The 11,769-nt window shown below is 47.3% G+C and overlaps 1 protein-coding gene across 1 annotated transcript; it reads right to left on the reverse strand.

The window, feature by feature from the left end:
• Window positions 1-1,887: 1,887 nt before the first annotated feature.
• On the reverse strand, window positions 1,888-7,363 carry MRPS23 (mitochondrial ribosomal protein S23). Its single transcript, XM_081173229.1, has 5 exons — window positions 7,208-7,363; window positions 6,552-6,728; window positions 3,997-4,074; window positions 3,762-3,885; window positions 1,888-2,317 (listed from the first exon to the last, which is right to left on the reverse strand). The coding sequence occupies exons 1-5, from the start codon at window positions 7,249-7,251 to the stop codon at window positions 2,168-2,170; spliced, it is 573 nt and encodes a 190-aa protein (XP_081029355.1). The 5' UTR covers window positions 7,252-7,363; the 3' UTR covers window positions 1,888-2,167.
• Window positions 7,364-11,769: the final 4,406 nt, after the last annotated feature.

The raw sequence follows: 11,769 nt of genomic DNA on the forward strand, positions 1-11,769 counted from the left end.
GGGTTCCATGGGGCTCCTTCGCACCAGAGGTTTGCTGGAGCCAACACGTTCCCCAGAGACACGGCAAGCATTTTCCATTTAGTGATCAGGTTTAAGAAGACAGCTGCAATTTGGTTGGCAATTTGGCCAGTTAGGTGAAATCCCCCCTCCTTGCAAAATACAAAGCCAAGCAATACCATTTATTAGAACCAACTGAAGAGCTAAAAGAAGAGGGGGGGGGAAGACTTTTATGGGTTTCACAAAACCCTTCTTCAGACAGGATGAGCAGAAACACAAAAGCAGGGAGTGGAGGCAGAGGGAGAAAAAAAGATGGTGCTGGATTGAAGAACATAGGAGTCCACTGTTTTAAAATTAACAGAACTGAAAGCACAATCCTCGGTGCTGAGATGTGTACAAACAGAGCTGACCCCAGGTAAGCATGCATAGCATTACAGCCTTAATTTGCTTAGGTGTGCTTGGTGTATAACGATCTCTGTTTAAGCTGACTATTGTATTTTAATATTCTGTTGAAAGCTGCCCAGAGTGGCTGGGGAAACCCAGCCAGATGGGCAGGGTATAAATAATAAATTATTATTATGATGTTATTATTATAAGCTGCAGGCTGTGGCAATAGATAAGCGGGACTGGCCTCCCTTGAAAAATTCCAGCCTTTATGTGGCACGGAGGACAAATTCATGGAGAAAGCTCTCAGTGGCTACTAATGCTCACAATGACCATGTCCTACCCCATTGCGGAACTTTTAGGGAGTGCGCCATAACTAAAAGGGGAGGTCCATGACTCAGTGGCATGGTCCCTGGGTGGCTTACAGAAGATCCCAGATTCAATCCCACGTGCCTCTATGCAGGGCTGGGAAAGACTTCACTGAATCCATGCAAAGAATGCTGAGCTAGATGGACCAGGGGTCTGGCTTGGTGTAAGGCAGCTTCCCCTGTTTACATGTCACCAGATATTTTATTGTGAGGACTGGAATCTTACTTTATCTTTATGGGGAAGGACCAAAGCACAGTGGCAGTGCACCTGCTTTGCCTGCAGAAGGTTCCAAGTTTAATCTCCAGGTAGCGCTGGGAAAGGCTCTAATGCCAGTCAGTGAAGACAAGGCGGAGCTAAATGGACCCAGGGTCAGACTCCGTATGAGGCAGCTTCCTGTGATTCTGTACTATCAGAGGCAGTATGTCAGTAGCTGGAAATTGTAGTTGGGAAAGCGCTGTCACGCTCATGTCCTTCTTATGGGTTTCCCTTGGGTATCTGGTAGGTCACTGGGAGAACAGAGTGCTAGATTACATGGGCCTTTAGCCTGATCCAGCAGGGCTCTCCTTGTGTTCCCAATTCCCTCCCACCTCCAGTATGCTTTAAACCATGTTGCTTACACAAAGACTTCAGGATACAAGCTGCAAAAACAACAAACAAACAAAACATAACATAACATACTGACCTGTGGTGAAGAATTATTGTTACTATTATTGCTGTGTTCTGGCAATTCATCTGCAATTACAAGTTATTGTAAGAGGCTTGCTGTACTTCATCCCCAAGAGACTCCAACTGTCTGAAGGTCACCTACTCAGTCGAGATTTGGACAGGGGAAGGAGAGGTCTCCGTGGTATCACTCTGCCCATTTAGAACCATCAGTTTTGTCCATATTATATGCCATAATTACATTCTGCAAGGGAGAAAGAACACCCCCCCCACACACACACAAAAGGATGCAAACAAAACTTCAGTTTGTCCTTTCACACAGTGGAATCCTATCCACTCAGGAGTCAGTCCTACTGAGTTCAATGGGACTTCCTGCCAAGTGAGTGTAAAGAATAGCAGCCTAGTGACCAGACGACTCCACAAGCCCTTCACCCACCACATAAATGAAAGCTCAAACATCCAAGGCAAGACACGCTTCTGAAGGAAGTTTTAATAATCAAATCCATCATATTAGGCACATGAGTGTGCAGGACTGGCCCCTCCTGTGCCATAGCAAGTCACAATGAGACAAAGTCCTCGTTATCCTTTTGTTGCAAGTCAATGTGTGTAACAACATGAAATAGTGAGGTGGATGGAAAAAGGCCAACCGCTTGTTTGTAAGTGTCTCTAAGTCCAGCCAGTCATATGCCCACAGAGAAGACATTCAGTGGCATCTAACCCTTCTTTTACAAGGCAACTGAAAAATATGGAGCCCTTAGGATGGGGCAGGACCTTTCTCTGGTGCATCTGTGGTTTCAAGCTCCTGCTCCTGCTTGCCGTCCTGCATCTCCTGCAGCATGCTTTGGAGTCGCATCTCTAACATCGGGTCCCTGGTTCTGGCTTCCGGAGAAGCCTGCTGGGCTACCTGGACATTACAAGCAGATGAACAAGACAGAGGCAAGAATGAAACAGAGTCAGCAGCTCGAGTCTAGCCCCTTACAGGGTTGCTGTAGCATCCTTGTGGGTGGGAACCTTCAGCCCTCCAGATGTTACTGTAACTGTAACTCCCCTGATCCCTAGCCACTGGCCATGCTTGCCAGGGCTGATGCGACCTGTAGATCAGCAATATATGGAAGGCTGAAGACCTCCCACCCCTGCTGTAGCATCAGGAAATTAAAGCACATGATGCTTCCTTACACAAAGTCAGGCCATTAATCCATGCAGCTCAATACTGTCTACACCGACTGGCTCAACTCTCCAGAGTTTCAGACAAGGAATCTTACACAACCCGACCTGGAGAAGCTGGTAAATGGACCTTGGACTTCCTGCATGCAAAGCAGTTGCTCCACTACTGACCTCAGCTATGGGCAGCGATATGAGGGCCAAACTAGATGAGATGCTATTCACAGAGTTATCCACTGAAATAATAGTTTTTGGAAGTAAGTAGGTGAGGACTCTGGGACAGGGTTTTTGTTTCAAACCCTTTGTCCGCCGCTGTGTTCTTGATCTAATTTGAGGCATCCACACCTACTATTTTGCTTTATAAGGGGGGGGGGTGTCCATTAATGCCAATGGAAGATCTTAACCAAGAACACAGCATAGGAACATAGGAAGCTGCCTTATACAGAGCTGGAGCCATTGGTCCATCTGGCTCAATACTGTCTGCAATGAGTGACAGCAGCTTCCCAAGGTTTCAGGCAGGGAAACTCTCACAGCCCCATGTGGAGATGCCAAGTATTGACCCTGGGACCTTCTTCATGCAAAGCAGATGCTCTATCACTGAGTGATGGCCCTTCCTCAGGGAACAAAGGCTTAACCAATCCCCACCAGCATTCTGATCCAGATCATCCCACACACCCACACTTTCCATTTATTTTTTTAAAGGCACCCACACAATTTATCTGTGTGTATTGGGTCTTGTCTAGTTTGGCTCTACGTTTATAGGCCAAAGTCAAGCAAAACATTGGAACACCAGTCCCTATTCTACCCCAAAGGGTCTCCTCTATGTGACAGTGCCCCCTGGATAACCAATGTGCTACAAGGACCACCACTGTAACCTTAAAACTGCCTGTGTTATATCAGGACTTATTCGTGAAAGTAAATGTGTATCAATAGTGGACAGAAATAAAACACAGTTACCCTCTGAGTAGTAAACTGCTTTTTAAATTTATCTTGTATGGGTTTGCACGCAATGGTTACTTAGTTGTCAAGTTAGCTCTGGAGAATCGCCAACTAAGGCCATTTCCAAAGCTAAACTCTAACCACCAGTCTTCAAGTCCATGGCCCTCATACACTGAGGCCCCAAAGACCATTCAAAAACTTAATTCAGCCCCTGCCTCTCCTTTAGAGCAACTCTTTGGAATACTTACATTCTCTGGCACTTTTCTGCGTAAAAGAAGTCCCTCGGCCAAGAGTGCTTTCCCTGTTTCTTCAAACAGTTTGTCATCATCGATATCTCCCTGTTTCTGCAGTTCAATGTATTTCTCAACAAACCTGAAATTCAAGGCACCCGTCACCAGTCAAACAGCAACAAGCAGGGGAAATGAATCCCTATTCCTCCATCATTTCAGGGGCAAATCTTCATGTCAGAGTTTGTTCACTTACCTTTGGCAGGTGGATTTGAAGTTTAATCTGGACAGTTCAAAGGCTCTTGGACCATTTCCATAAGCTTTATAAAATTTCCTAATAAATAAGACAAGAAGTTTCAGTTTGGGACTGATCTATATAAAGACAGTGTCAGAGCTGCTTCCAGATCCTAGCTCACAGAGGATCACGCTAGCCAGCGATCATTAAGTAAAAGTCTTTATTGAGTTACAGTTTCCATTCTCAAGCTGCTGCGTGCAACTCTACGTCTAGTGGTTAGATCGGCGAAGCTCCGTCTGAGTCTCCGCCCCTTGTGCACCAACTTAATATCCTAGCCCTGCTCCACCTTTTCCGCCTGACTGTTCTCCTCTGGGTCCCTCTGCCCCCCGGGGTCTCTTCCCTCCGGGATTCCTCTGACGCCGACCCCCCGGACCCTCCTGTCTCCTTGCGCCGGGCTTTGGGACCTGGCTCCCTCTCCTGGCTGCCTACTGCGTCACTTTCCTGTGCATTTGAACTTGGCGCGCGCGCCCAACCTTCCACTTTCCGTCTGACCGTTTCTTCGCTCCCCGATGGAGGTGTGGCCACTCCTGACTCGTGCCCTCCCTCCTGTTGTGAGCTGCCAGCGCTTGATCCCTGGCGCCCTTCCTCTTCCCTGCTCTCTGGCGGTGACGCTGGTCCCGATTTCCAACTGCTCCCCTCTGAGTCCCCTCTGGCTCTATCTTCCTGGGGTGTCCCCCTAGGCTCCCCCCTTGCCCTGGCCACTGGTGCTCCTTTCTGTGAATCTTCTGATTCACTGGAAAGACTCGGAGATCTCGGGTCGTCGTCATCACTCATCTTTTCTTCTGCCTCCTCCCCCTCGCTCTCTGTTTCCTCCCTTGCCCTTGCCTCTGCTCCTGAACCCCTGACAGACAGTAATGTCAATAAATATGTAGATCCAGTAGTGATAAAGCAAATGTAATTTCTAGAGGGTTTCCCCTCCTGCATGATCTGAACTAGATTCCTACACCCTTCAAGACTAAGTCAGGCCACATTCTGTTGGGGACTATATACAAGCAGTGAGTAGTGGGTGCAAATGGTGGGTACTGCCAGAAGCAAAAAGGTTGCAAGTAAACTAATCCATAATAAAGATAGTCCCCCTCCCCATGCCTACCTCAGATTAGAATTTCCAATCCTCTATAGGGTCATAAGCATCAACTTATGAAACTGCCTTCCCTACTGACCAACCAATGCCAAAGTTGATTATTGATTTAGCCAACATAGGACAGCCTTATGGCTGGCTGCCTTCTGGCAACACAGATTTAGATAAAGCATGCAGGTGTGTATACAAACATTTTGGACAAGACTATTGCTGGTTACTCCAAGCACTTGGGATGGAGTTCTAAACAGATCTTTTACTTCCTGAATGTAGGTTCAGGCATGGGTAACGAGCAGTTAGATAACATATTTACATTCCAAGGAATACTTGAAATTCCAGTGGACATTTCTGGTTACATTCACTAAAGACTTCAAACTTATTCACAGGAGACTGAGAGTGGCAAACATTTTTGAGATGCGTGCCCTACTAGAAGTTCTGCTCAAGCAAGAATTTCCTAATATAACCAGGCAGCCAAGCGACCAGTAATTTCCTTGGAATTAAAAAAAACGGGAATCATTAACAGAAGAGCCATCTAACCCTCCATTCTCCTTTTCACAGTAGTAAATCAGATGTGTCAATGAAGCCCAAAGTAGAACCTAAAGGCAACAGCTCCCCGCCCCCCAAAAAAAACCAATTGATATTCAGCATTTGGGGGAAGAGCTAAAGCTCAGTGGTAGAGCCTGAGCTTTGCATGCAGAAGGCCCCAGGTTCAGTCTCCAGGTAGAGATGGGTATTTTCCTTGTTTGAAATCCTGTAGAGACACCTGCCAGTCAGTGCAGACTGAGCTGAATGTACTAAGCATACGACTCTGTATAAGGCAGCTTCCTTTGTCCCTAGAAGCATACTACCTCTGAATGTGAACATGGCATTTGCCCTTCATGGTTAACAGTCACCAATAGGCCTTACCTCTTCCAAAAATTTGTCGAGCTCTGCTGGAAACCTTTTTATGCTACCAAGCTTACACAGGTAATTAACAACAACAGCAACTCCAGTAATAGTTAGCTGATCTCCATTTTAACCATTTTTACATGGTTTTTATTGCATATATGTTTGGTTGCACTTTAAAACACAAGCAGTGTCCAAAATAAATAAACACTTCCCATGGTGAAGCCCTCTTCAGTTAGTTGCCATCACCACATCTTGTAAAAAGAAGAAGGGCACCCTTTTCTTCATGATGAATCTACTGTCCATCAATTTCACTGCTAGTCGACCTGGGTGCAAATCCCCACTTGGCCACAAAGCGTACACTGGGTGACCTTGGACCAGCCACACTCCCACTCAGCCTAACCTACCTCACAGGGTTGTTGTGAGGATTATATGGGGGCGTACAGCACTTTGGAGCTCCTTGGAGATAGAAAAAATGTGGGATATAATGATGCAATCAGCAAATGAATGAACGAGAGCAGAAATGTGTGTAGCAGAGGTGAGGGCGTGAACTTACGCTCTAATCTCATCCTCCTTGTACAGGATGGGGGGGACCACATCTTGGATCTTGCCATATTGCGGACGAAGTTCCCGATAGAGAGGCTCCCTCAGCGGAGGAAAAGCGACGTAAACATCGAACCAGATGGGTTTCTTGGCTTCAGGAATGACCCCTGAACGTAGCAGGTCCCGTGTGCTGCAGTATTTTTAAAAGGGAATATACAGAGAGAGGGAGAGAGAAAGAAAGAGTATGACATCAGCAAAAAAACAAGCTTAGGGTGTCCTCAGTCTAAGATAGGGCAAGGAAGAAATGGGGGGGGTGTGAATCTGTAGCACACCAGATTTCTATTTGACTCCAACTCCCATCAGCCCCAGCTAGTATGACCATGGTGAGGGATGATGGGAGCTGTAGTCCAGCAACATCTGAAGGGCGCGCGGGTTCCCCCCCCCCCCACACAACTGAGCTACAAGAACATTTGTTTCCAACCAAAAGGGTCCTTCTTGCGTTCTCTTATGACACCTCGCTTCGAGCCCAGGGCCCAAAGGTTCATCGAGACTTCCACACTCTTCCTTACCCGCTACACCAGCCGCCCTGAGTCTGCAACCTCGACAGTCCCTCCTCGCCATCCCATACCCCCGAATTGCTAAATGGAGGACCCGCAAAGCTTGCCTCACCGGCTGAAGACGCTGCCAAACTTCTCCAACCTACTCCCCGCCATAACGCCTTCGGGCCTTCGCTAGGCCTCTCTTAGCAACCCGGAGCAGGCCCTAGCAACCCGCAGCACCCGGAACCGGAAACGCAAAACCTCGCGAGACTCCTGCCGGACGCGAGCGCCTCACAGCCTTGTGATGAACAGTTGCAAACAGAAGCTGGAGAAGTATGGAAGAGCGAAGGCAGGCAGAAACAATCGATGGAAGAGCGGGGCTGACTGAAGAGGGCGCTGCCTGCCTTCTGTATGATAGAGGGGGGAGAACTGTTTTCCTTTGATCTCTGCCCTAGAACCCATTTGCAATATTATGGCTCAGCCATAGAATATGCAACTGGTAATGCAGTAATAATTCCATGCATGTTTACTGGGAAGTTGGCTTACTCTCATGTAACAGTTTGTAGGCTTGCAACCTTAATAGTAAAGGAGCGTGAGCGTGAAATTGCTTCCCCCATTCGGAGTAGAATTTAGTTCGACCTAAGAAACTGCATATGTGCTGTAAAAGGCACTCCCCATACACACCATTTCTCCAAATGGAATCGGAGACAGGACAATCATATATCAAAGAATATTGTATTTTTAATATTTTGTTGGAAGCCGTCCAGAGTGGCTGAGGAAACCCAGCCAGATGGGCGTGGGTATAAATAATAAATTATTGTTATAAATCAGTATTATATAAAAAAGAACCAAAGTAAATTCACATCAAAACCCCTATGGTATACCTATCAACATTCAAAGTGCATTAAAAAGCAGCTCAATAGCAAGACGACCCTTGTGGTCCCTTCCAATTCTACCGCGCCAGACAGCCTGGCTTTGGGGTGTGTTCAGGGGACCGGGGTCCTGGTTATCTTCTCTTTGGAGTGGAAGCTGCACAATGGAGCACTGCCCCACCAACCTCACCCTTTCTTACATGCAACCAGACCAGGGTCTTCCTCCTTCTCAGCCTCGGGGTTGCCTCTTTTGGAGCTTGGGAGGGAGGAGGTGGGTGGGCCAAACTGGCTTTAGTTGGCTCTGCCTGTCTTTGGCTCTGTCTCCGCCCACTGTGGGGCTCCCTGCCTTCCGCCCCTCCAGCCCCACCGGGCACCAGCCCACACAGCAGTGGCGTAGCGTGGGGGGTGCAGGGGGGGCTGGCCGCACCGGGCACAACACATGGGGGGGCGCTCGCACTCGCAGCTCTCTGCCCCTACCTGGCTCACTCACTCTCTCTCACTGCAGTGCTGGCTGTGCGAATCCGAGCCGCTGGGTCGCCACCCACTGTGGAGGGGGTGGGTGCCAGGCGTGTGGTGCGGAGAGAGAGCGAGGGACTATCTGGGGGAGGGATAGTGCAGCGGCTGCCCAGCGCAGCGCTGAGCGCGGGAGAGAACCACACCAGACCAGACCAGGCAGCAGCAAGAAGAAGCTGGCAGCGGCGGCAGGTTAGGGGGCGCAAATTACTTGCCTTGCCCCAGGTTAGGGGGCGCAAATTACTTGCCTTGCCCCGGGTGCTGACAGCCCACGCTACGCCGCTGCCACGCGGTCTCTCCCTCTCCTTCGTTTCACACTCCTCATGATCGCGAAGGGGAACGTGAACTGGTTCTACGGGGACAGAAGGCATTTCAGCTGCTTATTAGTCCCAGAGCGCGACAGTGAGAGGGAACAGCGATGCTGGCAAATGCCACTCTTCTTCCCATTAGGAAAGAAACGCATCTGAGTAGAGGAGGAGGAGGAGGACAGACGCTCGGTGTGCCTTGCAACTTAACACAAATTAAAGTCCTTAAGCTCAGACCATATGGCCGAGCGTAGAGTCCAGATGGCTCCCAAACCTGAAAGGCTTGATGAGGCTTCTGTCAGCTTTGTTTCCCCGCATAAACATAAATAGATGTGCACTTTGTGGCAATTATCTCGTAATAGGAAGACATTGTTACGGATGTCAAGGAAGGATGGGACTTTCCCCCCCTTCTCTGCTTGACTTGTTGAGCACTTTTGCTAAAGACGGGCGTCGATTGCTTTAAAAACAGTTGCTTAGTGAGCATTGCTGGCTTTTGATGGCTGCTGGTTGCTGACTCCCAGATACAACTCCACCTGCTTGAATTGAAGATTGGTGTGTGTTAGGTGGGTGGAGGGGAGAGTTTCACAGCTGGAATGCAGCCAGTGAGAAAGGAAGATTGAAGTTGTGGCTAGGGGCAGAGAAGGACCTCTGTACAGTATGGGACATTCCAGCCACAGGAAAGTCAGAGGTTGCTGTATTTTTTAAAATCACTATTAAATTGCCTTATGATCCGAAGATCACAGGGTAGTTTATAATATGAACAAACAAACAAACAAACACCACCCTCTCTATCCAGTCAAGCAGAAGGCATTATCCCATGCCGAGGACAACATTTCAGCTAGGCAAAAACATTTTAGAAGGGCACAGTGCAAGCCTGGTCAGGATTTATTGAATCGTGATTAAATTGCTATATATTTTAGGACACACTGTGTTTTGTTTGTTGCAATCCGTGATTAAACTGTATACCCCTTTGGAAACTTGTATTGTACTGAAAAACACACTTTAATAGATCACCATATATTAGCCTCACCTCTGGGTGACATACGCCATGCTTTAGAGCAAGGAAGGGAAACTCTGCAAATCTCTTCTTGTAAGTAGTGGTAGGTAGGGCCAGAGGCAAAAGTGGGCAGGGCAACAAAGGTAAATGTTATCTTTGTACTGTAGGCTAGTTTCTACACACACTTACACACAGCCCTTTGTCCTCCATCCAGGCAAGCAAAAGGCATGCTCAGAGTTCAAGGACACATTCCAGCCAGGCAAAAACACTCAAGGAAGGTGTGAGACAAGGGTGGCAAGGGAAGTTCTGAGGGCCATGTAGAGAATCCCAGAGGGGCACATATAGCCACCAGGCCTGGGGTTACCTCAACAGGCTGAAAGCATGGCTGGAAAAGGTGGTGTCCACCAAAATGACTATTGTTTTATTCTGGTTTTTATTATTCATTATCGTACCCTTTTTCCAATGAGCTCCTCCCACCCCATTTTATCCTCATGACAGGTAGGCTAGCAAATGTCCCAGGGTCATGCAGCTTCATGACTGAGCGGGGAACTGAACATTAGATCTCCCAAGCCTTGAATCATGTTTCTTCCCTTTACTCATTTGTTGCTCTAGGTTTTGGTTTGTTTGCCTTTGTAATTAAAAGCAGGGAATTGCTTTCGAAAGCATCGCAAAATTACTCTGGGGTGGGCAGCAAGTTTGTGACCTTACAGGTCCTAGCCAATCAGTGCTATGCAGAGTAGGGTTATGCAACTAACTAGGCTTTCCCAAGCCTAGTTCTGGTGAGGAAAGATTTCATCTGAGCACAGCACAGAAAGTTTAGCTTGGCATCATTTTACACACCCTAGGAAGGCTTGAGGCCTAGTCTTCGGGGTCTCTGTGCATGTTTTCCTGAAGGCTTACCAGCACTTCTGAGATTTGTCCACCAGATGTCACCAGATGTAACACTTCACATCATATTCCTTGTATTCTCACCCACTCCCAATCATCCCCTTTGATTAATGCACTGGAACACCTACACCAAGGTTACTGGAACAAGCAGTCTTCTCATACCTCCAGTATTTCCAGGAAACGTCTATGAGAGACATCCTAAGAATACCAGTAAGCCAGATTTAGGTTCCTACTGTTCTAATTACAGACCAGCCGCTGCAAAGCCCACATTCTGTATCTAAAAAGGATGTCTGTCTCCCTTCTTCCAAACCCAGCATTTGGGATGCAGGAGGTAGGCTTGACCTTTGAATCTGTTCTTGCACCATATTCTAAATGAGTAGTCTAAGTTAGGGAGTCATAGAACGGTAGAGTTTGAAGGGACCACGAGGGTCATCCAGTCCAACCCCCTGCAATGCATGGATCTTTTGCCCAACACGGGGCTCAAACCCACAACCGTGAGATTAAGTGTCTCACGCTCTACCAACTGAGCTATTGTCCTTGCTTTTTGCACTTCTTTTAAATGTTTGCGTTTTAACAAGTTGACTCAAGTTCCCCTTTCTGAAAACAAATAAGCAAACCACAGTGGAGATTCACAAAGCCAAAAGCATTACGAGAGTACAACATGACTTTATTATATGAATTACTATTAAACATCTTTAAGAGAGAAAAAAAATCATGTATGGAAATAAATTCTAAAATAGCAACACTCACAAACGTCACAGAAGTCTCTTCTTCTTTTTGTTGGTTTGTCTCCTTTTTTAAAAAAAACAACCCTCTTCCCCCCCCCTTTTTTTTTAAAGAAAGGAATACAAACATTACCAAGGACAGGACATTGTTTGGTGCTCAGAGAAATACAGCTTGGTTTAGGAGCCCAACTTGGCGGCCTCTAAAATGCATTTACATTAGATTCTTTAAAAATTACATCCTTGCCCTCATTCCCCTGGGCTATATGCCCCATGGGCTCAGTTGGTCCAAATGTCCAGAGGCTGCTAAAGGAAATGTCTGAAGTGTTTCAACCCACCTGCACAAATACAAAACCATTGCTTTGGCCATTCCCCAATTGCTTTCCAAACCTAGT

This window comes from Podarcis bocagei, assembly GCF_964188305.1.
Source record: "Podarcis bocagei genome assembly, chromosome: 15".
In the NCBI taxonomy this organism is placed as follows: Eukaryota; Metazoa; Chordata; class Lepidosauria; order Squamata; family Lacertidae; genus Podarcis; species Podarcis bocagei.

Coding starts and splice junctions, on each gene's coding strand:
- MRPS23 (XM_081173229.1), bottom strand. CDS start 7,251: ATGGCGGGGAGTAGGTTGGAGAAGTTTGGCAGCGTCTTCAGCCG. Junction 3,886..3,996: donor TTCAAATCCACCTGCCAAAG/GTAAGTGAACAA, acceptor CTTGAATTTCAG/GTTTGTTGAGAAATACATTG. Junction 2,318..3,761: donor GCAGAAAAGTGCCAGAGAAT/GTAAGTATTCCA, acceptor TGTAATGTCCAG/GTAGCCCAGCAGGCTTCTCC.